The sequence below is a fragment of the Mesoplodon bidens genome (assembly GCF_964165515.1).
Source record: "Mesoplodon bidens genome assembly, chromosome: 5".
NCBI classification, from domain to species: domain Eukaryota; kingdom Metazoa; phylum Chordata; class Mammalia; order Artiodactyla; family Ziphiidae; genus Mesoplodon; species Mesoplodon bidens.
Genome location: NC_138161.1, coordinates 12,002,905 through 12,029,414, shown reverse-complemented (window position 1 = coordinate 12,029,414; position 26,510 = coordinate 12,002,905). Strand labels below are relative to the sequence as shown.

The 26,510-nt window shown below is 39.5% G+C and overlaps 1 protein-coding gene across 3 annotated transcripts in view; it reads left to right on the top strand.

Moving 5' to 3' along the window:
* ITSN1 (intersectin 1) overlaps positions 1–26,510 on the top strand; it is a 249,832-nt gene that overhangs the window by 60,365 nt on the left and 162,957 nt on the right. For all 3 annotated transcript variants that reach the window (XM_081234959.1, XM_081234960.1, XM_081234961.1), the window contains 4 exons: positions 2,831–2,890; positions 5,072–5,164; positions 6,368–6,431; positions 18,714–18,874. In XM_081234959.1, coding sequence (XP_081091085.1) covers positions 2,863–2,890; positions 5,072–5,164; positions 6,368–6,431; positions 18,714–18,874 — 346 coding nt within the window. In that variant the 5' untranslated portion in view covers positions 2,831–2,862. The remainder of the gene's footprint in view (positions 1–2,830; positions 2,891–5,071; positions 5,165–6,367; positions 6,432–18,713; positions 18,875–26,510) is intronic.

Genomic DNA, 26,510 nt, shown 5'->3' with positions numbered 1-26,510 from the left:
GGGGGGATAAAGCTCAAAAGACATATGACTTGTCAATTTCAAGGCCATTATGAAGATTAAGTGAGGTGAAAAACTAAAATTTTTTGGAAAATTATCAAGCTTACCTACATAATATATTGACTGAGAAATAGTGGAAGAACAGAATAGCAGCTGTAGTTTTTAAAGGGAATTGGCAGTGAGAAGTGGCCTGCTTCATAACTGGACTCATAGACTTCCAGTTCATTGTGGTGGCTTGACTACATGTGTTTTCTCTTCTCCTTTCCTGATGTCTGCCATAATCACATAGTCAGCTAAAAGATGTTAACTCCTAAGGAAGAAGATAACAGTAGAGAAGATAGTGACAGAAGATTTTTTTAATATAAATTTATGCATGTATTTATTTATTGGCTGCGTTGGGTCTTTGTTGCTGCGCGCGGGCTTTCTCTAGTTGTAGCGAGCAGTGACTACTCTTCATTGTGGTGCACGGGCTTCTCATTGCAGTGGCTTCTCTTGTTTCGGAGCACAGGCTCTAAGTGCGTGGGATTCAGTATTTGTGGCACATGGGCTCAGTAGTTGTGACTCATGGGCTCTAGATCGCAGGCTCAGTAGTTGTGGCACACGGGCTTAGTTGCTCCGCGGCATGTGGGATCTTCCCAGACCGGGGCTTGAACCCGTGTCCACTGCATTGGCAGGCAGGTTCTTAACCACTACGCCATCAGGGAAGTCCCCAGTGACAAAAGATTTTGACAATTTTTTGTAAAGAAAAACATAACTTTGGAAAGGAGTGTTAATTTGAGTTCAGAGGTAGATAAGCAGCGCCTACAAATAAAGATGAGGTCAAGCCAGCTTGTCCCAGGCCCATAGTGCTTGGAGGCTCCTGGCATTCCTAGGTCAGTTCTGCAGCTGAACATCGAAATTCTTCAACAGTCTGTGTTTCAGACATTTTGAAACATTCTCTCCTGCACCCCCAGCAGACAGGTGACTACGTCAGCCCCCTTCCTCTGGGGACATATGAAGAGCACTAGGCCAGAGATGCTCCAGACTAGAGGGGTGAAACATGGGGTTGAAAATAAAGGGATTGTATACAAGTCTACCCACTGAAGTTAGGCCCCTCACTTCTTTCTCCCTTCTCCACTCCTCCCCAGAAGCCAGCTGGAATACCACATCTAGCTGAATATAGCTTCAATAGAAAAAATCTACTTACTGACATTTGGAGATCTCCCAATGAACAGGTGACTAGATATATCTGATCAGCATAGGGAGAAGCCCATCAGTTAATAAACCTGCCACCCATGCCCAGCTTCTGAGCATTGTTTTAGTGCCTCCGTCTTAAATATGAAGGTGCATCCAAGGATCACCAGATATATGAGGAAAGCCTCAAAAGTGAAAGAGAATGACCCTAAACGAACTATCAGTGAGCAAACAAAAATGGAATCAAATGATGCAAGAAACAGAAGAAAACTAAAGAGTAAAATGTAAAAAAAAAATCAGAAGAATAAAAGAAGTTGTGTCCATTTAAAAAAGAGTTGGGGGAGAACACAAGGAATAAATAGTTGAGAACAAGATAGAGCTTTTGGAATTTTAAAATTCCATGGACAGATGAAATTGAGTATTAGGGCAAAGGGACTGTCACTTTTTAATTCTAAATTTATCTAATTTTTTTCTGTTACTATTTAGTATTCATTTTTAACTGTGCACACTTACCATGTTGTTTAGTTAAGCATAAGGAAAAATATTAAGTTTAGATTTTTTTAGTTGGGGACGAGGACTGGCTTGGTTTCACATTGACTGTTCATGAGCAAATAATACCTGATGGGGATATTTGAGCCTGGGTTTGTGTTTGGTATTCTGGGCAGACATTAGTGTAATATGCATTTTAAAGTAGCAGTCGCAGACAATGTTTTTCATAAAAGCAACACAGGCTGTGGAGTTTGCTTCCCCTGCTCAAATCCAGCTTGGTCACCAAATGTGTGATGTTCTAATCACTTCACCTCTCTGATTCTCATGTTCTTCGTGTATAGTATGGAATGGTAATATAGTACCTATGTCATAGGGCTGTGATACGATGGAAAGAGATAAGGGACTTCCCTGGCGGTACAGTGGTTAAGACTCAGCGCTTCCACTGCAAGGGCACAGGTTTGATCCCTGATCAGGGAACTACTGTGCATGATGCACAGTGCAGCCAAAAAAAAAAAAAAAAAACAGAGAGATAAGACAGTGCGCAGCATGTACTAAGTGCTCATTAAAAAGAGCAGTTGTTGGGGCTTCCCTGGTGGCGCAGTGGTTGGGAGTCCGCCTGCCGATGCAGGGGACATGGGTTCGTGCCCCGGTCCGGGAGGATCCCACATGCCGTGGAGTGGCTGGGCCTGTGGGCCACGGCTGCTGGGCCTGCGTGTCCGGAGCCTGTGCTCTGCAACGGGAGAGGCCACAACAGTGAGAGGCCCATGTACTGAAAAAAAAAAAAAAAAAAGAGCAGTTGTAACCATGAAGCAGATGGAGTAGTATATGTAGATGGTTAGGAAAAAGATATATTTAAAAAATAACAAATACAACAATACAATTAATGAGATAATAGGCTGTCCCGAGCTAATAGTATCACTCAACAGACTGAAAGCTTCTTGCTGCTGGAGAGCCTTCCGTTCACATTCCTCAGTGCCCATCATTGCACCTGGGACTGAGAAACTGCGCAGAGAAGGAATGAATGAATGAACCCTTAGTTGTAACATTCATTTGCAGTGCTACCCCCTAACCCTAGTATCAGTCTTCAGGTCATTAAGACAGCATGTTCGTGTGTTTATAAGTACCTAGGAGTGAAGTTTTCATAAACTTAAATGTTGCATTTCAATTACAGGCGTCCATTAGCAAGGTGAAAGTAACAGAAACATGGCTCAGTTTCCAACACCTTTTGGTGGTAAGTTTTCAAAGATTTTCCTTTTTTAATGTACTTTGGAATCGCATTTTTTAAAACTTAGTATTATGACAAATTTCAAATATTCACGTAAGTAGAGGGAATAATATAATCAACCCATCATATAGTTTCAGTGATTATCAATCAACTAATGGCCAATATAGTTTCACCTGGATTCTTTTGAGCACCTCTCATACATCAGATCATTTCATCCACAAACATTTTAGTGGGTGTTTCTAAAAGATAACAGTTTTAAAGATATAACTACAATACTGTTACCAGTCCTGTAAAGTTTCTAGTAATTCCTTAATGTCTTCAGCTATCAAGTCAGTGTTAAAATTTTCCCTGATAGCCTTTAGATATTTTTCGTTGTTGTAGTCACGGTTGGTTGGTTCAAATCAGGATCCGAACAAGACACATACTTTGCAATTAGTTCATGTGTCTCCTAAGTTGCTTTGTTAGTGAACCCTTCTCCATCCCTGTTTTTTTGGTTTTTTGTTTTGCAATTTATTTGTTGAGGTGACTGGGTCATTTATTCTGTACTTTTTCTTTAGACTGGATTTAAAGCATGACATTTTTGTTTTACTTCAGTTTATCTGCTTGAAACATCAATCTGCATAAAGTGTGTTTTTCAGGTAATTTTCCCTAAGATTATTAGGAAAGTGTTAAATGTTGGTTTTGCTTACTGGCCAAGTTTTGTTTTGTTTTAAAGAGAGCATGCCATATCAATGAATTTCTCTTGGCAGCTGTCGAACCTAGCCACCATGAAGAGAGTAAGGCAGCATAAAGCCCCATCCCTGTGATCACATCTGTAAAAGTCTCTGTGAAATTCTAGTACAGAAGTCTGCAACCTTTTCAAAACCAGTAGTCTTACTGTTTTATTTTCTGTTTTGTTTTGGTCCCCCTTCTTCATTACTGAGCAAGTTTTTTCTTTGTTTTGTTTTGCTTGTTTGGTGGGGTTTGTTTCTGTTTGACAAATGTTGACAGGGCAGTAGAAGTTGCAGGACTGTAAGGCCTGTGAGGGTAGGGATCTGATCTATTTCGGTCACCATCTTATCCCTAATGTCTAACACAGTGTGTGGCACATAGGAGGTGTTCAGCAAGTCTGTTTTCAGTGACTGAATGAATTGCTGCTCTGCCTGTCACTGTCATATCAGACCCTGCAGAGAAGGGAGATTTCAGTGTTTAGACATTTTGCTTGTATGCTTGGCACCTTCACATACTGTCTGTTCCCACCTTTTGGGAAAATGTCTGAACTTCTGAAAACCTTCTACCTATGTAATCTAGAGCTATTTGGTGAATTCGTTTGAGAAAACCTAACACTAAAGTGAGGACAGTCTCAGAAACAAGGGGATATCTGGTCAGTCCAAGAACTGAAACTGAAGAAGGACTTAAACCCTGTTCCCTTTGGTTTGCCATCGTTGTTTTTCAGGATACCCATTTTTAAAAACAGCTTCAGTGAGTTATAATCTACATGCCATAAAATTCACTACAATCTAGTATTTGAATATTTTTATGACTCCAAAAAGATTTTCATGGAATCACATAGGATACTAATTTAGTGAAGCTCAATTTTTCCATAACTTTCACTTGTGGCATTTAAGATATCTGAAAATACTGTTTTAAATTAGACTATTGATTTGTAAATCAGTCTGTTTATGTAAATAAATGATGATTATTAACATGTCTTCATACAGTCCTGCTAACTACAGGGTTATAGGACAAGTTTTTAAAAAAAGAGTTTGTGCTAATATCTTTTTTTTTGGGCCTGCTTTACTCTTAATTTTCTTTTTTTTTCCTTTAAAAAATTTTTATTGGCATATAGTTGATTTACAATGTTGTGTTAGTTTCTGTTGTACAGCAAAGTGAATCAGTTATGCATGTACATATATCCACTCTTTTTTAGATTGTTCTCCATATAGGTCATCACAGAGTATTGAGTAGAGTTCCCTGTGCTATACAGTAGGTCCTTATTAGTTGTCTGTTTTATATATAGTAGCGTGTATATGTCTACTCTTAGCTTTCTAACTTTATATTCAAAACTTCCAAGGACAAACAGATGGTAACTTGTCAAATCATTTATAACATACTGACAGTATCTTAAGGTACTATGGAAACTGTGGGTGTGAGCACTTTGTTTTTCTTTTCTCATTGAATAATTTCTTTGTCTTTTTTGGATTGTAGGTAGCCTGGATATTTGGGCCATAACTGTAGAGGAAAGAGCAAAGCATGATCAACAGTTCCATAGTTTAAAGCCAATATCTGGATTTATTACTGGTAATTGGAGTCAGTATTTTTACATTTTTACTTATCATAGTGCATATATCTGTGGAAAATCTATTATGCAGAGCGAAGGTGGGCACATGTGATCAGGGGTACACTTTGCCTATTTTGCCTTAACCTGGAGTCTGTATTTTTACAGTTGCTTCTCCTCCAATGCACTCAAGTCTGTTTTGTAGTTTTTAATGGATGCCAAGTCACTGTTTTAGGCATATCACTGTTGGGAATTGGTTAAGATTAATGGACCGGGGGCTTCCCTGGTGGCACAGCGGTTGAGAGTCCGCCTGCCGATGCGGGTTCGTGCCCCGGTCTGGGAGCATCCCGCATGCCGCGGAGCGGCTGGGCCTGTGAGCCATGGCCGCTGAGCCTGCACATCCAGAGCCTGTGCTCCGCAGCGGGAGAGGCCACGGCAGTGGCAGGCCCGCGTAAAGGGAAAAAAAAAAAAAAAAAAGATTAATGGACCACATTCTTTAAGTAATTGTAGCATTGGACTGTGGTCCTTGAGCAAAAACACTTCCTTAATTCTGATCTTGAACTGGCTTGAGTAAATTAACAGATTATGAACATTAAAAAAAAATGTTCTTATTGCTATGTCCTTAAAGATCCTTTGGTACTTTGCCTTTTCTAATCTCTTTCCTGTTTGATGACTCTTCAGGAATTAGCTTTAGAAGAAATGGGATCTAGATTTCCTGGGAACTTGCTTTTGTGTGTATTTGTTTCACTTCTCTTTAACCTACTAATTCTTAGTCCTGATGTGATTCTTTTAGTCATTGTTACTAACTCTCCATAAATATGTTAGAAGTACCAAAAATCTGAAGTGTAGGTAAATGGGAATGGCAAAGAACTCTTTTTGTAAAGTAGAAGTATGAGTCATCAGTTTCTTGAGGATTTCTGTAGGTTCACTTTGTTGTAATGTGTAGCTGTTACCATCTTAATTACTAGCAGATTAATTAAAGTGGACAGTCTACCCCGACACAATGGTAGGCCCTTTTTGAGATGATTTTTTTTTAAGTGTTACATTCTAAAGTCAGTGCTGATGGATTCATTTTGCTGTTATTTATAAACTTATCATTTGGCTTTTAAAATGTATTCAGTTCAGTATTTACAGGATTATTAACCTCTTTCTTTTTGTAATTTTGCCATAAGTGGTTTTCTGTCAGCTGCTGTTTTCTTCTAAAACTTTTTCCATTTAATTTACAGGTGATCAAGCTAGAAACTTTTTTTTTCAATCTGGGTTACCTCAACCTGTTTTAGCACAGATATGGTAAGTTGGAACTTCATACAAGCAGGAGGTTATAAACTAGTCCAGTAATATCTAATCTTAATTTCTTAAGTTACAGAGGAGAACATGTATTTCTAGTCTGAAATACCCCACTGCTTCTTACCAGACAAGTACTTCTGAAAAGTGTCTTTCTGGTATGGAACTTTAAAAAAAAAAAAAAGTGGTGACATTTGCAAACTAACTGTTACAAAGTTGAACTTCCAGTTGAGAAATCTACATTTTGATATTTTCTCACCACTTTGTTTTTTTTGTTTGTTTGTTTTCTGGGGTTTTTTTTGGCCACACCATGCAGAGTGTGGGATCTTAGTTCCCCACCAGGGATTGAACCCATGACCCCTGCATGGAGAGCACAGAGTCTTAACAACTGGACTGCCAGGGAAGTCCCTTTCACACCACTTTGTTTTACCTCCATCCACATCACCCATATTCATCTAAATGGTCCACATTTCTTGCTTTATAATGTGATAGTTCTGTATCTTTCATTGAATAAAAGGTAAAGAAGATATTTGAGGGTTAATAATGGAATAACCAGTGAAAGAGTGAAATAACCAGTATTCATTACAGTGTTGTGCAAGGTGAGCACATAAAAAATATTGTTGAATCTCTTGATTAATTAGCACAAATAAGTGTTCAGTCTTTTGAAACCACAGAAAAGAAAGAGAATGAATGAAAAAGACTGGCAAATACAGTTTTGGGTTCTAGGTTTATGACTTTGGGAAGCCATGCTGAATTCTTTGGCTAGGAAGCCACGTTTTCCTGCAGTGTATGGTTCTTACAGTTAGTACATCATTTCCCTGGGTTCGTTAGTGTTGTGGTGGCAGCTTGTTATGGTGAAAAGAACACATGATTTGTAGTTGAATCCCATCTGTACTACTTTCTATCTCTCTGATTTGGAACATGTACTTACCCCCCCCCAGCCTCAGTTTTCACATCTAGAAAATGGGAAGACACATGTTTCCTTACAGGGTTATTGGGTGGATTAGCAGAGAAAATGTATGTAAAGGACTTAGTGTGGGCCCTGGCACATAATAGAGCCTCAAAACAAAACCCCAGAAAGGTACTGGGCTTGCCAAAAATGTTTGTTCGGGTTTTTCTGTAAGATGTTACGGAACGCAAAAATAAAGATTGACATAGTTCCTTGTTGCCTTTAAGCAGAGTCTACAGAACAGAGTCTAAGCTTGATTATAAGTGTTGTCAGTATGAAAATCATACTATGTTCTGAAATAGCAAAACTTTCATGGGAAATTATATATTATTTGTGTGTGGATTTATTTGAATTGAAATTAAATGATACCAGATTCCTGTGCTTTTTTTTTTTTTTTTTTTTTTTTTTTGGCGGTACACGGGCCTCTCACTGCTGTGGCCTCTCCCGTTGAGGAGCACAGGCTCCAGACGCACAGGCCCAGCAGCCATGGCCCACGGGCCCAGCCGCTCCGCGGCACGTGGGATCCCCCCGGACCGGGGCACGAACCCGCGTCCCCTGCATCGGCAGGCAGACTCCCAACCACTGCGCCACCAGGGAAGCCCTCCTGTGCTTTTTTTGGTGTCTGCTTTATTTTCTTTTTCCTGGTTGTCAGCATTGGGCTGCCAGACTGTCTCTTTCAACTATGATACCCTTTTCGTGCTAATGTCTCATCTACTTTGAAGTAGAAAATTCAGATAACCAAGGTTTTTGGAATTACTTTTATTATTATTATTTTTAATTAATTAATTAATTTTTGGCTGCATTGGGTCTTCGTTGCTGCGGACGGGTTTTCTCTAGCTGTGGCGAGTGGGGGCTGCTCCTCGATGTGGTACACAGGCTTCTCATTGCAGTGGCTTCTCTTGTTGCGGAGCACGGGCTCTAGGCGCACAGGCTTCAGTAGTTGTGACATGCGGGCTCAGTAGTTGTGGCGCACAGGCTTAGTTGCTCCGCGGAATGTGGGATCTTCCTGGACCAGGGATCGAACCCATGTCCCCTGCATTGGCAGGTGGCTTCTTAACCACTGTGCCACCAGGGGAGTCCCTGGAATTACTTTTAAAGTAAAGTAAAAGACACACACACACACACACAGAACACTCATGTACTTGTGAGCACAGGGACACTGACCTGTTGGTTAAGTGCCTATGTCTAAATGCAAGAAACTTGTGACATCTGTGTTAAATTTCTTTTTGCTTTGTGTTCTGCTGTGTGATTGTTTTTCACACCGTCAGCCAAGATCACTCACTAGAATCTTCCTTTCCCAGACTTAGATTCCTTCACTGAATTCTGCTTTTATACTGTATTTCCAATCAATGAAGGTTCATTCAAGAAGCAGTCTTGTAATGAATACTCTGCTGCAAGGAAATCTCACTTAACATTTATTCATTCAACAGTGGAAAAATATTTATCAGATGTCTACTATGGGCCTGTGCCTGTTGTAGGCGCTGGGAATACAGCTGTGAACAAAACTGACAAAATTTGTGCTTTCATCGAAATTGCAATCCAGTGGAAGGAGATGGTCAGTAACAGCATAAAAACTATCACATGTTAATAAGTGTAATGGAGAAAAATAAAGTATTATTTAGTAAATTTCAGTTCTTTCAATTAAGACAGTTAATTTTCCAAACTGTTTTGTTTTTTTTTTTAACCAGAGTATACCAAAGTCATTTTTACCAACTTATTCTTTTCATTGTGAAATTTTTTTAACAGTGAAGATAATGAGTCTGCAGACTTAGGTTAAATCAAAAGTGTTCTTTGTCTTTAATTTTTTTGTGACATTTTGTTAAATAAATTTGTGATGGCATATTTTACTTTCATCAAGAATTGCTATCAGGGGAAAAAAAACAAAATGAAACACACCTCTAAGAATCTTTTCCCAAAAGCAGTATCGCTGAAAAGTCGTTGGAAATTTCTCGAGCCACAGATATCCTGCTAAGATGCTGGAATGGTGTGGTGCAGAGTGTGAGGAACTTCTGTCTTTCGGCACCAGCTCTGATGCTTCTTCACTTTGTAAGCTTGAGCAATACTTCACCTCTTCAAATTTCGGTTTTTAAATTTATAAATAACAGCTGACCTAATGAAATAGTTTTCCCTCCCTATCTCTCATGCTAATCTTTTGTTCTCATGTGGTTTTTCTGATGGGATCATAGGGAAAGTCCAATGCCCCTTTTGGTAGAGAGAGGAGTGGGTTTGAGTCTAAAGTTTTAGGCAGTCCCTGTGTCATTCCTCTGGGGAAGAAGAAAATTTTGGATTGAGAATTAGGACCTTTTTCTAGTTTCTCTTTCTCTCTGGGCCTTACTTTCTTTGCTCTGGACCTCCGTTCAAAAGTATGAGTGATGTGCACCGCTGGGAAATATCTTTTGGAATCCATGTAGAAATTATATTCCAGTTAATTAATTTATGAGCTTTGGAACTATAACCTACTAATACTTTGGAACTACCTATCTCTCCAATTCAGTTTCCAATTAAGAATACAGGAAAACTTGAATTCTCCCTCAGAATGGAGTCAAGTCAGTGTGTGTAATGCCAAATTATAACTGTGGCCAAAGATGATACATCTTCCTAGAAATTGTCTTGCTAATAAGAACTGGAAGGAATAGGGCCAATATCCTGTATCCTTTTGGCAGCTTAAATGCTTAACATTGTTGCAACCTTGGTCTGGTGTGGAGACAGAGAAGAAGAAAGCAGAGGGCAATGGACAAGAGCCTTGAAGGCAGAGGAAAGCAGAGGTGGAATGAGGACTTTGGAATCAGAGGCAGTAGCTAGGGACCACAGAAATGGGGATTAGAAGCTCTTAAGGCAAGAAATGGGGGGAAGAGAGGGAGCACCACCTAGAAATGGGCCGGAGAGGAGGAGGAAGCCAGAGGCATACGGGCAGAAATTAGAACAGCTTGGTGATCTGGCTCAGGGATGGGGCAGGGGGCAAGACCAACACCTGTGTGGCACCTTTGGATGCTATCTTAGGATACCGCTGAGCATATGTCAGGAGGGCCTTCAGCCCCCAGCAAGATCAGTTTGCCAAAGTCATTTACCCCCAGAAAAAGTCATCCTGGACATTCCTGAGTCTTCACCATCTCAGTTCATGGCATTGAGCATCTACCCGGCTGCTGGAAGCCATGCCCGATTCCTCTCTTTTCCTTACCCTACACAACCAATCCATCAGCAGGTACTTTTGACTCCATTTACAGACTGTATCCCCAATCTGGCCATTTCTTTCTGTATCCTTTGCTACCATCCTAATTTGTCATAGTGGGCCTAATAGCTGGGCCCACTATTCGAGCGTTCTGACTGGAGTCTCTCACACTTGCCTGGTTAGATTCCATTCTCCAAACAGCACCCCAACAATCTTTTGAAAAAGTAAATCCATTTAAAACTCTCCATTGAGAAGAAAACCCAAAGTCATGACCAAGGCCACAAGGCCCAATATGATCTGGCTCTTGCTTTTTCCCTCTTCTCTTATTTTGTACCACTCCCTTCCTCAATTTTTTTTTTTATTAGTTATGTATCATCATTATTATTATTAGCTTTTTTTTTTTTTTTTTGCGGTACGCGGGCCTCTCACTGTTGTGGCCTCTCCCATTGCGGAGCACAGGCTCCGGATGCGCAGGCTCAGCGGCCATGGCTCACGGGCCCAGCCGCTCTGCGGCATGTGGGATCTTCCCAGACCGGGGCACGAACCCGTGTCCCCTGCATTGGCAGGCAGACTCTCAACCACTGCGCCACCAAGGAAGCCCTCCTTCCTCAATTTTTGCACTCTGGTTTCACTGACTTTTTTCTATCTTTAAATGGATTCTTTTGGCCTCAGGGTCATTGCACTTGGCATTTTCTCTTCCTATCATGCAGCTCTTCTAGATCGTCACGTATTTGGCCGATTACCCTTCAGGTTTTGGTTCACCTCCCCAGAGAAGGGCTTCCTGACCACTAGTCTAAAGCAGTTCCCTCTCCCCACCTGCTCCGAAGAACATCTTCTCTTTCCCATCACCTTGCTTTATTTCTTTTTTAAAAAATAAATTTATCTATTTTATTTATTTATTTTTGGCAGCATGGGGTCTTCCTTGCTGTGTGCTGGCTTTCTCTAGTTGCGGCGAGCGGGGGCTACTCTTCATTGCGGTGCGCGGGCTTCTCGTTGCGGTGGCTTCTCTTGTGGAGCACAGGCTCTAGGCACGTGGGCTTCAGTAGTTGTGGCACACGGGCTCATTGCAGACTGTAGAGCGCAGGCTCAGTAGTTGTGGCGCACGGGCTTAGTTGCTCTGCAACATGTGGGATCTTCCTGGACCAGGGCTTGAACCCATGTCCCCTCTGCATTGGCAGGCGGATTCTTAACCACTGCGCCACCAGGGAAGGCCTTGCTTTATTTCTTAATAGCACTTACCATGTGGAACAATCTGACTAGTTTTCTTGTTGAATGTCTGCTTGCACTGAAACAAGCTCTGAGGGCAGGAACCTTGCCTGTCTTTCTTAGTTGTAAGCCTAGTTCCTGGATGGAGACCTTAGTAGGTGACGTGTTCAAAAATATTTGTTGGAGAAATCCCTGGTGGTCCAGTGGTTAGGACTGCGCTTTCACTGCGGTGGTCCAGGTTCATTCGGCCAAAAAAAAACCCAACTTTGAATGAATAAACAAACAGATGAGTGAGTGACTGTGGGAGGTGAGCAGCCTGTGATGAGCCTTTGTGGATGAAGTAGGCTCCTAAAGGAATCTGTTGGCTTCAGTTCTGGTGTAGTGAATGAGACTGAGCGAGAGGAGGCCCACCTTTTTTCCCTGAATCCTATGATACAAACAAGATAGTTGCAGAATTTCTACACTCCTATCCACCACAAACAACAAACCTATTCAGTGGCGTTCAAGGTTACTTCATAGTTCTTTTGTTTATAGCCTGAGGATATATGAAGTACTGTGTTCAGAAGTTATTTAGATGCGTTTTTTTCCCTTCTTCCTATGTGGACATGTTACTTATTTAAAATACTATTAGGTTGATTTGGGTTTTTTTGCTTGTTTTTTTGTTTTTAATTAATTTTTACTGGAGTATAGTTGATTTACAATGTTGTGTTAGTTTCAGGTGTACAGAAAAGTGTATCAGTTATACATATACATATATCCACTCTTTTTTAGATTCTTTTCCCATATAGGTCATTACAGCATACTGAGTAGAGTCCCCCATGCTATACAGTAGGTCCTTATTAGTTACCTATTTTATATGTAGTCATGTGTACATGTCAATTCCAGTCTCCCAATTTATCCCCCCCTCCTTGGTTTATATGTTTTTGTTTTTATTTAGTTTAGGGATCTGCTCTCATCTTTGTGAACTTAATTTTATGTTTTGAATATGTAACACATTAACAAGATTCCAAAAGCTAAACTCTACAAAAGTGTGAACTCAGAGAAGTGTCACTCGCTGTCCTATTGTTTCATCCCATTCCCACTTATTTTATTAGCTTCTTATTATCCTTTCTTTGTTTATTTCTGTGGGAAAAAAGCATGTCCATAATATGTGTGCAAATTTATGTTTAAATTATTTCCTCTTCCTTCTACTTTGAAAGTAACCTCCTATAAACGTTCTTTTTTTCTTTGCTTTTCTCACTTAACAATGTATCCTAGAAATCACTCATAACATTCCATAGAGATCTTCCTCATTTTCTTTTTACAGTTATATAATACTTATTGTTGAAGATATACCATAGTTTATTCAACTAATTTCCTGTGTTTTCTGCATTTGGGTTATTTCTAATATTTTGCAATTACAGATAATGCAGCAAAGAATGAGTTAAAGCATGTATTTTTGTATTGTTGGAAGTGTATCTTCAGGATGAATTTCTAGGATTGAATCACTGTGTCAAAGAGTAAATGCATATGTAGTTCTGTAGGTGTGGCCAGATTTTCCTGTACTTGGAGTTGAAGCACTTTTTCCCACTGACAGTATGTAAGAGCGCTATGTGGTTTATTTGTACAAATCAAACAGAAAACTTACCCTTAGTATTCAGCATACTTGTGGACCTTTCCTCATCTCAGCCATGCCTGTTGTTATATATAGATTTTTTTTTTTAATTTTATTTATTTTTGGCTGCATTGGGTCTTCATAGCTGCGTGCGGGCTTTCTCTAGTAGCGGCGAGCAGGGGCTACTGTTCGTTGCAGTGCGCAGGCTTCTCATTGCAGTGGCTTCTCTTGCTGAAGAGCACAGGCTTTAGGTGTGCAGGCTTCAGTAGTTGTGGCTCGCGGGCTCTAGAGCACAGGCTCAGTAGTTGTGGCACACGGGCTTAGTTGCTCCAAGGCATGTGGGATCTTCCCGGAACAGGGCTTGATCCTGTGTCCCCTGCATTGGCAGGTGGATTCTTAACTGCTGCGCCACCAGGGCAGTCCTTATATATAGATTTTAATATCAGACTAAACACTGTATTTAAGATCAGTTTGTTTTCAGGAGTCATAAATAGCTATTTTGTCTTATTTTTTATTAAAAATATTTTTTATCATACTTTCTTTTTAACTTTGGAAGTTTTGTGAATTTAATTTCAGGATCCTCAGACTTTTAGTTAGTCTTTTGGGGAGATTATTAGAAATGAGTAAACTGGGCTTCCCTGGTGGCGCAGTGGTTAAGAATCCGCCTGCCAATGCAGGGGACATGGATTCGAGCCCTAGTCTGGGAAGATCCCATATACTGCGGAGCAGCTAAGCCCGTGCGCCACAACTACTGAGCCTGTGCTCTAGAGCCCGCGAGCCACCACTACTGAGCCCACGTGCCACAACTACTGAATCCCGCACGCCTAGAGCCCATGCTCCGCAACAGGAAAAGCCACCGCAATGAGAAACCTGTGCACTGCAACGAAGAGTAGCCCCCGCTCGCTGCAACTAGAGAAAGCCCATGCGCAGCAACGAAGACCCAACACAGCCAAAAATAAATAAATAAATAAATAAATAAATTAGAAAAAAGACTTTCATTAAAAGAAAAGAGATGAGTAAACTGAGAAATAACTATAAATAAGAGATGAACTGGACAGCAGAGCTGAAATCATATTTTGCAGAGAATATTTGAGAAATCGAATTCCAAATCTATTCCAGTATATTAGGAGGGGGTAGGGAGAGTTGAGCTTTGTAGGAGTAACTGCTATAGTTCTAAAAGACCGTTGAGTTTTTACTACAAAGGAGTCCCAACAGTTATATTCTGTTAGTTGAGCAAAAGAATTTTTTTTAAAAGGTCACCCAAAATTGTCAAAAAAGTTTTGGAATTTTGGTGGATGTCTAGAACCTGAGCATTATGTGTTTCCTCTCCTCTCCTGTTGAGGCTTCTCCTAATTAAACCATTACTAGAAAGTCTCTTCTCTCATAACCCACTCATTATCCCACACTGGGTATTTTTGTTTCTCTCTAGAAAACATATTTTGGGGACAGTAGTGTGGGGAATAGGGAGTGGGAATCTATCGGCCTGATTTTTTTTTTTAAGTATGCATGTCAGTGTTGATTGTTGAGAGCTTTTTTTTTAATCCATGAAAACCATTTGAAATAGCTGAATATCTTTTTAAAAATATTTGGGGGACGTCCCTAGCGGTCCAGTGGTTAAAACTTGGTGCTTCCACTGCAGGGGGCACAGATTCAATCCCTGGTTGGGGAACTAAGATCTTGCATGCTGCGTGGTGACGCGAAAAAAAAAATTTTGGTAAAAGAGAGAAAGCTCACCATTTCATTATATTGATTTAGCTTCCTTTATAAAACCTGAAAAACAGTACAAAAATAAAGCAACCAGAGACCAGTCTCAATTATGATCATAGACACAGAAAATCAAAACAAAATCTTAGCAAATAGAATTCCACAATGTACAAAAACTATGACCAACTTGAGTTTATGCCAGGGGTGCAAGATTGGTTCAGAATCAAGGAATTCCCTCAACATTATTATATCAGGAGATAAAAGGAAATAGAAAATGTGGGATCAGATCAGCAGATGCTGACTAAGCATTTGATAAAAAGTACAGTAACCATTTCTAATAGGTAGAAAAGGGAGCTGCTTAAATATGTCAGATTACTTTCTAAAAATCAGTACCAAATATTATTCTAAGCAATGAAACACTGTAGTCATTTTTTTTTAAACCATTTAATTTAAACTCAAAACCAAGCAGGGATGCTCACTTAGTAATGTCATAGAGGCAGTAAGACCAACAAGAAAGAGGAATGGTGGGGACTTCCCTGGTGGCACAGTGGTTAAGACTCTGAGCTCCCAATGTAGGGGGCCCAGGTTTGATCCCTGGTCAGGGAACTAGATCCCACATGCCACAACTAAGGAGCCCACGTGCCGCAACTAAGGCCCGGCGCAACCAAATAAATAGAAGTAAATAAATATTTATTTATTTACAATAAAAAGGAATGGTATAAGTATTGGAAATGAAAGTTAACTCTCTTTTTTGCTAGTTATGTGATTGTGTAAGATTCACAGAAGTTTGGTAAGATTGCTGAATACACCCAGCATAAATGATTGTTAAAAGCAAAATTCTTCTCTATGCTTGAAATAAGCACCTAAATGTGGAAATGGGGGACATGTTCTATTTAAAAGAGTGACAGAAATGATAAAATTCCTAAGAACACATTTAACAAGAAAAGTAGTTACTTATATGAAGGAAGTGATATAATCTTATTAAAGGAAATATTAGTAGAACTGAACATACTATTTTCTTAGAACAAACTATCATAAAAATGTCAGTACTCTAAAAATTCATGTATCTAATGCAGTTCCATCTTGATTTTCATTAGAGTTGTTTGTAGAATAGATAAATTAAAAGTTCATAGGGAAAAAGAAGTGTCTGTGAATGGCCAAACAAGTTTTTTTTTTTAATTTTTATTGGAGTATAGTTGATTTACAATGCTGTGTTGGTTTCAGGTGTACAGCAAAGTGAATCAGTTATACATATAAATATATCCACTCTTTTTTAGATTCTTTCCCCATATAGGCCATTACAGAGTACTGAGTAGAATTCCCTGTGCTATACAGTAGGTCCTTATTAGTTATCTGTTTTATATATAGTAGTGTATATGTGTCAATCCCAATCTTCCAATTTATCCCTCCCCCGGCCCTTACGCCCTGGTAACCGTAACTCTGTTTTCTACATCTGTGACTATTTCTGTTTTGTAGATAAGTTCATTTGTACCCTTTTTCTAGATTCCACATATAAGCGATATCACATGATATTTGTCTTTCTCTGTCTGACTTACTTTACTCAGTATGACAATCTCTAGGTCCATCCAACAAGTTTTTTTAAAAAAAGCCTTGCCAGATACCAGAACATACCATAGAGTCAGTGGGATCAGATTATTGTCACATTGACCTGGGAATTGTTCAGTCAGAGTAGATAATCCAGAAATAGATCTCCTTTCATATGGACATTTAATAAACCACAAAATTTTTTTTTTTACTTCAATGAGAAGAGGATGGATTGGTTAATAAACATTGCTGGGAACCCTAGGTATCCCCCTGAAGGAAATCTGGTTGAACCCTGGGGTAACATACCACACACATATATGCAATTACAATTGGTTTAAAGATTGAAATGTAATAAAGTAATACCATCTTAGAAAAGAAAGCTATGTGATAAAAGAAATATTTTACACATATAAAAATGTAGAATTTCTGTATGCTAAAGATATTACACATAAAATGGACAAAGTTTTAAAAAATCTTTCAACAACTGACAGATAAACAGTTGATATGTAATATACAATAAGTGCTTTTAAACTGACAAGGAAAAGACATGCAGTCCATCAGAAAACTTGGCAAAGGATGTGAATGAGCAGTTCATGGAAGCACGAGTCCAAATGCCCAAGAAACGTGGCAAGCGATGCTCAAGGCCACTAGAAGTGAGTGAAATTCAGGGTTTCCCTGGTGGCGCAGTGGTTGAGAGTCCGCCTGCCGATGCAGCGGACGCGGGTTCGTTGCTCCGGGCCGGGAGAATCCCACATGCCGCGGGGCGGCGAGGCCCATGAGCCATGGCCGCTGAGCCTGCGCGTCCGGAGCCTGTGCCCCGCAACGGGAGAGGCCGCGACAGTGAGAGGCCCGCGTACCGCAAAAAAAAAAAAAAAAGAAGTGAGTGAAATTCAGATTCCACTGGTGTGGTTTGCTGAAGGCGGTCATTGACCACAGGAGGCCTGGGGCACTCCTATCTGAGGCAGAAGGGTGGTTTCTGTAGCCATGGGGTTCCCTTTATGACTTGATGACCTTTAAAATTTTTCCTGAAGAATAGTGTTGACTTTTACAATTCTTAACATTTTTAAAGATTTTTAATCTTTGTTGTATTATTACACTTTTTATTGTGCCTCATGTTTTCTTACTTTGAGTTAACTCTAGAAATGTAGGGTTATTTTCTATGTAGCTTAATTTTCTTTTGCGGACACAATCTTTATGTGGCTCATTTAAAACATGGCCAATGATGCCATTGTAATTGGAGTAGCTGGTCTTAACATTTGAAGTTTCAAATAAAACTTTTCTTAAGAAAGGTTAAAAAAATAAATCCTTATGCCCTTAAAATCTAGACTTCAACAAATGAAATCTGAATGAACATTTTTTGTGCAGAAGAGGTTAAATCATGAATATGCACAGTTTCAGTTAGCAAAAATGTAGTTTCCAGTTGCAGGTACAAACCCCTTTCTTCCTTTCTCTTACTCTTATTTGAGAGAAATGCTTTACATAATAACTCATTGGAAGTTGACTTGACCATTTGTTTGAGTACCACTTTCAAATAGTAAGTGCATTTGTAAGGTCATTTAATGAATTTCCAGAGCTTTGAAAGTATGCTAGTATTATAGTATAGTAGAGCATAGTATGTCACATCCCCATGGTGAGGTTTGTAGAACCCTACAGAGGAGTTGATGCAATCTAACCAAGTATCTAGAAATAAACTCTGTTTCTAAATACTTTTTTCCTCCTAATCGCTTTATTGTCACATAATTCACATGACAAAAGTCGCAGTTTTAAAGTGTATAATTCATTGGTTTTTCGTCTTTCCAGAATTGTGCAACCATCACCACTACCCAGTTTAGAACATTTTTATCACTCCAAAAAGAAACCCCATGGTATATATCCTGACATTCAGACTGAAAATTACCTTGTGTATCATAAAAGTAGAGAGTAACACAATAAAACATAATTCTTATTTATATAAAACATTGTCAGTTTTTCCCTACAGCTTGATAAACAAGTTTTGTTTTGTTTCATTTTCCCCGGGACCAAGGGAGCTGATTATTTAGTTTTTGTGTGGGTGGGAGTGGTGGTTTGGGAAAGGTTCTTTTAAGGTCACAGTCATTCTAAGCCCATGCTGTTGGTTTGCAGGGCGCTTGCTGATATGAATAATGATGGAAGAATGGATCAAGTGGAGTTTTCCATAGCTATGAAACTCATCAAACTGAAGCTACAAGGATATCAGCTCCCCTCCGCACTTCCCCCTGTCATGAAACAGCAACCAGTTGCTATTTCTAGCGCACCAGCCTTTGGTGAGTCTGAAAAGGAATTGTTTCCTATATTTCATTACATGTTTTTAAAATAAATACTTCCCTTCTCCCACCCTCCCCTCTCAGTTTGTAGCATTGTGAAATTCTAGGAGGTATTCTGTCTGAAAAATGATGGCCCTGTGCAAAAAGATAATGATGGAAGGGAAGAAGCATGGTCACATTCTAACCCTGGGATGGGCGTAATCAAACTGAAAGCAAATAAATAAATTTCACAGCTTACATCTCAACCAATACAAAGGCCTGGGATGAATATTAAAAATACCTGAATTGGGGGCTAACTCCATACCATACAATATATGAATGAATCATCCCACTGTAACAAGTTTGATATCTTTGAGTCATTGGCTTATGAAAAATTAGACTGAGATTTAATTTTGTACTTTATAAAAATGTGGACTAAGTTCTAGTCATATAATTCTCATTGCAGGATGAACGTGTGTGTAATCTGTGAGGTGTAACACTCTCTGTTACGTTTCACAGGACTCAGCTATCCAATTGATTTCCATAAAAATGCAGAATAAAACTCAGGTCACTTTGAAATTAAGATTAATTTTTTTTTACAGATGGTTATTATTATTTTTTTTACATCTTTATTGGAGTATAATTGCTTTAAAATGGTGTGTTAGTTTCTGCTTTATAACAAAGTGAATCAGTTATACAGATATGTTCCCATATCTCTTCCCTCTTGTGTCTCCCTCCCGCCCTCCCTATCCCACCCCGCTAGGTGGTCACGAAGCACCGAGCTGATCTCCCTGTGCTATGCGGCTGCTTCCTACTAGCTATCTATTTTACATTTGGTAGTGTATATATATCCATGCCACTCTCTCACTTTGTCACGGCTTACCCTTCCCCCTCCCCATATCCTCAAGTCCATTCTCTAGTAGGTCTGTGTCTTTATTCCTGTCTTACCCCTAGGTTCTTCATGACATTTTTTTCCCTTAAATTCCATAGATATGTGTTAGAATACGGTATTTGTCTTTCTCTTTCTGACTTACTTCACTCTGTATGACAGACTCTAGGTCCATCCACCTCATTACAAATAGCTCAATTTTGTTTCTTTTTATGGCTGAGTAATATTCCATTGTATATATGGGCCACATCTTTATCCATTCATCTGATGATGGATGCTTGGGTTGTTTCCATCTCCTGGCTATTGTAAATAGAGCTGCAATGAACATTTTGGTACATGACTCTTTTTGAATTATGGTTTTCTCAGGGTATATGCCCAGTACTGGGATTGCTGGGTCATATGGTAGTTCTATTTGTAGTTTTTTAAGGAACCTCCATACTGTTCTCCATAGTGGCTGTACCAATTCACATTCCCACCAGCAGTGCAAGAGTGTTCCCTTTTCTCCACACCCTCTCCAGCATTTATTGTTTGTAGATTCTTTGATGATGGCCATTCTGACTGGTGTGAGATGATATCTCATTGTACTTTCGATTTGCATTTCTCTAATGATTAATGATGCTGAGCATTCTTTCATGTGTTTGTTGGCAATCTGTATATCTTCTTTGGAGAAATGTCTATTTAGATCTTCTGCCCATTTTTGGATTGGATTGTTTGTTTTTTTGTTACTGAGCTGCATGAGCTGCTTGTAAATTTTGGAAATTAATCCTTTGTCACTTGCTTCATTTGCAAATATATTCTCCCATTCTGAGGGTTGTCTTTTGGTCTTGTTTATGGTTTCCTTTGCTGTGCAAAAGCTTTGAAGTTTCATTAGGTCCCATTTATTTATTTTTGTTTTTATTTCCATTTCTCTAGGAGATGGGTCAAAAAGGATCTTGCTGTGATTTATGTCATAGAGTGTTCTGCCTATGTTTTCCTGTAAGAGTTTGATAGTGTCTGGCCTTACATTTAGGTCTTTAATCCATTTTGAGCTTATTTTTCTATATGGTGTTAGGGAGTGATCTAATCTCATACTTTTACATGTACCTCTCCAGTTTTCCCAGCACCACTTATTGAAGGGGCTGTCCTTTCTCCACTGTACATTGCTGCCTCCTTTATCAAAGATAAGGTGACCATATGTGCGTGGGTTTATCTCTGGGCTTTCTGTCCTGTTCCATTGATCTATCTTTCTGTTTTTGTGCCAGTACCATACTGTCTTGATTACTGTAGCTTTGTAGTACAGTCTAAAGTCAGGGAGCCTGATTCCTCCAGCTCCGTTTTTTGTTCTCAAGTTTGCTTTTGGCTATTCGGGGTCTTTTGTGTTTCCATACAAATTGTGAAATTTTTTGTTCTAGTTCTGTGAAAAATGCCAGTGGTAGTTTGATAGGGATTGCATTGAATCTGTAGATTGCTTTGGGTAGTATAGTCATTTTCACAATGTTGATTCTTCCAATCCAAGAACATGGTATATCTCTCCATCTATTTGTATCATCTTTGATTTCTTTCATCAGTGTCTTATAATTTTCTGCATACAGGTCTTTTGTCTCCTTAGGTAGGTTTATTCCTAGATATTTTATTCTTTTTGTTGCAGTGGTAAATGGGAATGTGTTCTTAACTTCACTTTCAGATTTTTCATCCTTAGTGTATAGGAATGCCAGAGATTTCTGTGCATTAATTTTGTATCCTGCTACTTTACCAAATTCATTGATTAGTTCTAGTAGTTTTCTGGTAGCATCTTTAGGATTCTGTATGTATAGTATCATGTCATCTGCAAACAGTGACAGCTTTACTTCTTTTCTGATTTGGATTCCTTTTATTTCCTTTTCTTCTCTGATTGCTGTGGCTAAAACTTCCAAAACTATGTTGAATAAAAGTGGTGAGAGTGGGCAACCTTATCTTGTTCCTGATCTTGGTGGAAATGCTTTCAGTTTTTCACCATTGAGGACAATGTTGGCTGTGGGTTTGTCTATATGGCCTTTATTATGTTGAGGAAAGTTCCCTCTATGCCTACTTTCTGGATGGTTTTTATCATAAATGGGTGTTGAATTTTGTTGAAAGCTTTCTCTGCATCTATTGAGATGACCATATGGTTTTTCTCCTTCAATTTGTTAATATGGTGTATCACATTGATTGATTTGCATATACTGAAGAATCCTTGCATTCCTGGAATAAACCCCACTTGATCATGGTGTATGATCATTTTAATGTGCTGTTGGAATCTGTTTGCTAGTATTTTGTTGAGGATTTTTGCATCTATGTTCATCAGTGATACTGGCCTGTAGTTTTCTTTCTTTGTAACATCCTTGTCTGGTTTTGGTATCAGGGTGATGGTGGCCTCGTAGAATGAGTTTGGGAGTGTTCCTCCCTCTGCTATATTTTGGAAGAGTTTGAGAAGGATAGGTGTTAGCTCTTCTCTAAATGTTTGATAATTTGCCTGTGAAGCCATCTGGTCCTGGGCTTTTGTTTGTTGGAAGATTTTTAACCACAGTTTCAATTTCAGTGCTTGTGATCGGTCTGTTCATATTTTCTATTTCTTCCTGATTCAGTCTTGGCACGTTGTGCATTTCTAAGAATTTGTCCATTTCTTCCAGGTTGTCCATTTTATTGGCATAGAGTTGCTTGTAGTAATCTCTCATGATCCTTTGTATTTCTGCAGTGTCAGTTGTTACTTCTCCTTTTTCATTTCTAATTCTATTGATTTGAGTCTTCTCCCTTCTTTTCTTGATGAGTCTGGCTAATGTTTATCAATTTTGTTTATCTTCTCAAAGAACCAGCTTTTAGTTTTATTGATCTTTGCTATCATTTCCTTCATTTCTTTTTCTCTTATATCTGATCTGATCTTTATGGTTTCTTTCCTTCTGCTAACTTTGGGGGTTTTTTGTTCTTCTTTCTCTAATTGCTTTAGGTGCAAGGTTAGGTTGTTTATTCGAGATGTTTCCTGTTTCTTAAGGTAGGATTGTATTGCTATAAACTTCCGTCTTAGAACTGCTTTTGCTGCATCCCATAGGTTTTGGGCCGTCGTGTCTCCATTGTCATTTGTTTCTAGGTATTTTTTGATTTCCTCTTTGATTTCTTCAGTGATCACTTTGTTATTAAGTAGTGTATTGTTTAGCCTCCATGTGTTTGTATTTTTTACAGATCTTTTCCTGTAATTGATATCTAGTCTCATAACATTGTGGTCGGAAAAGATACCTGATACAATTTCAATTTTCTTAAATTTACCAGTGCTTGATGTGTGACCCAAGATATGATCTATCCTGGAGAATGTTCCATGAGCACTTGAGAAAAATGTGTATTGTGTTGTTTTTGGATGGAATGTCCTATAAATATCAATTAAGTCCATCTTGTTTAATGTATCATTTAAAGCTTGTGTTCCCTTATTTATTTTCATTTTGGATGATCTGTCCATTGGTGAAAGTGGGGTGTTAAAGTCCCCTAATATGAATGTGTTACTGTTGATTTCCCCTTTTATGGCTGTTAGTATTTGCCTTATGTATTGAGGTGCTCCTATGTTGGGTGCATAAATATTTACAATTGTTATATCTTCTTCTTGGATCGATCCCTTGATCTTTATGTAGTGTCCTTCTTTGTCTCTTGTAACACTCTTTATTTTAAAGTCTATTTTGTCTGATATGAGAATTGCTACTCCAGCTTTGTTTTGGTTCCCATTTGTATGGAATATCTTTTCCCATCCCCTCACTTTCAGTCTGTATGTGTCTCTAGGTCTGAAGTGGGTCTCTTGTAGACAGCATATATATGGGTCTTGTTTTTTTTATCCATTCCGCCAGTTTGTGTCTTTTGGTGGGAGCATTTATTCCATTTACATTTAAGGTAATTATTGATATGTATGTTCCTATTCCCATTTTCTTAATTGTTTTGGGTTTGTTACTGTAGGTCTTTTCCTTCTCTTGTGTGTCTTGCGTAGAGAAGATCCTTTAGCATTTGCTGTAAAGCTGGTTTGTTGGTGCTGAACTCTCTCAGCTTTTGCTTGTCTGTAAAGGTTTTAATTCCTCCATCAAATCTGAATGAGATCCTTGCTGGGTAGAGTAATCTTGGTTGTAGGTTTTTCTCCTTCATCACTTTAAATATGTCCTGCCAGTCCCTTCTGGCTTGCACAGTTTCTGCTGAAGGATCAGCTGTTAACCTTATGGGGATTCCCTTGTGTGTTATTTGTCGTTTTTCCCTTGCTGCTTTTAATATGTTTTTTTTGTATTTAATTTTTGACAGTTTGATTAATATGTGTCTTGGCGTATTTCTCCTTGGATTTATCCTGTATGGGACTCTCTGTGCTTCCTGGACTTGATTAACTATTTCCTTTTCCATATTAGGGAAGTTTTCAACTATAATCTCTTCAAATATTTTCTCAGTCACTTTCCTTTTCTCTTCTTCTTCCTGAACCCCTATAATTCGAATGTTGGTGCGTTTAATGTTGTCCCAGAGGTCTCTGAGACTGTCCTCAGTTCTTTTCATTCTTTTTTCTTTATTCTGCTCTGCAGTAGTTATTTCCACTATTTTATCTTCCAGGTCACTTATCCATTCTTCTGCCTCAGTCATTCTGCTGTTGATCCCTTGTAGAGTATTTTTAATTTCATTTATTGTGTTGTTCATCATTGCTTGTTTCATCTTTAGTTCTTCTAGGTCCTTGTTAAATGTTTCTTGCATTTTCTCTCTTCTACTTCCAAGATTTTGGATCATCTTTACTATCATTATTCTGAAGTCTTTTTTAGGTAGACTGCCTATTTCCTCTTCATTTGTTAGGTCTGGTGGGTTTTTATCTTGCTCCTTCATCTGCTGTGTGTTTTTCTGTCTTCTCATTTTGCTTATCTTACTGTGTTTGTTGTCTCCTTTTTGTAGGCTGCAGGTTTGTAGTTCCCATTGTTTGTGGTGTCTGTCCCCAGTGGCTAAAGTTGGTTCAGTGGGTTGCGTAGGCTTCCTGGTGGAGGGGACTAGTGCCTGTGTTCTGGTGGATGAGGCTGGATCTTATCTTTCTGGTGGGCAGGTCCACGTCTGGTGGTGTGTTTTGGGGTGTCTGTGGACTTATTATGATTTTAGGCAGCCTCTCTGCTAATGGGTGGCATTGTGTTCCTGTCTTGCCAGTTGTTTGGCATAGGGTGTCCAGCACTGTAGCTTGCTGGTCGCTGAGTGAAGCTGGGAGTTGGTGTTGAGACTGAGATCTGTGGGACATTTTCGCCATTTGATGTTACGTGGAGACGGCAGGTCTCTTGTGGACCAGTGTCCTGAAGTTGGCTTTCCCACCTCAGAGGCACAGCCGTGACTCCTGGCTGCAGCACGAAGAGCATTTCTTCCACATGGCTCAGAATAGAAGGGAGAAAAAGTAGAAAAAAGAAAGAGAGAGAGAGAGAAAGAAAAATAAAAGTAAATAAAATAACATAAGGTAAAATAAAGTTATTAAAATAAAAAAATAATATTAAGGAAAAAAAATTTTTAAGTAAAAAAAAAAAAAAAAACACGGACGGATAGAACCCTAGGACAAATGGTGAAAGCAAAGCTATACAGACAAAATCTCACACAGAAGCATACACATACACACTCACAAAAAGAGGAAAAGGGGAAAAAATAATATATCTTGCTCCCAAAGTCTACCTCCTCAATTTGGGATGATTCGTTGTCTATTCAGGTATTCCACAGAGGCAGGGTACATCAAGTTGATTGTGGAGATTTAATCCGGTGCTCCTGAGGCTGCTGGGAGAGATTTCCCTTTCTCTTCTTTCTTCGCACAGCTCCCAGGGTTCAGCTTTGGATTTGGCCCCGCCTCTGTGTGTAGGTCACTGGAGGGTGTCTGTTGTTCTCTCAGACAGGACGGGGTTAAAGGAGCCACTGATTCGGGGGCTCTGGTTCACTCAGGCCGCGGGGAGGGAGGGGTACAGAGTGCGGGGCGAGCCTGCGGCGGCAGAGGCCGGCATGACATTGCAGCAACCTGAAGCGCGCCTTGCGTTCTGCCGGGGAAGTTGTCCCTGGATCCCGGGACCCTGGCAGTGGTGGGCTGCACAGGCTCCCCGGAAGGGTAGTGTGGAGAGTGACCTGTGCTCACACACAGGCCTCGTGGCGGCGGCAGCAGCCTTTGCGTCTCATGCCCATCTTTGGGGTCCGCGCTGTTAGCCGCCGCTGGCGCCCGTCTCTGGAGCTCCTTTAAGCCTCTTTTTTTGTTTTCTTTTAAACATCTTTATTGGAGTATAATTGCTTTACAATGGTGTGTTAATTTCTGCTTTATAACAAAGTGAATCAGCTATACATATACATATACATATATCCCCATATCTCCTCCCTCTTGTGTCTCCGTCCCACCTGCATCTCCCTCCCATCCTCCCTATCCCACCCCTCTAGGTGGTTACTAAGCACCAAGCTGATCTCCCTGTGCTATGCGGCTGCTTCCCACTAGCTATCTATTGTGCGTTTGGTAGTATATATTAGTCCATGCCTCTCTCTCACTTCGTCCCAGCTTACCCTTCCCCCTCCCCTTGTCCTCAAGTCCATTCTCTGCATCTGTGTCTTTATTCCTGTCCTGCCCCTAGGTTCTTCATTACCCTTTTTTTTTTTAAGATTCCATATATATGTGTTAGCATACAGTATTTGTTTTTCTCTTTCTGACTTACTTCACTCTGTATGACAGACTCTAGAGCCATCCACCTCACTACAAATAACTCAATTTCGTTTCTTTTTATGGCTGAGTAATATTCCATTGTATATATGTGCCACATCTTCTTTATCCAT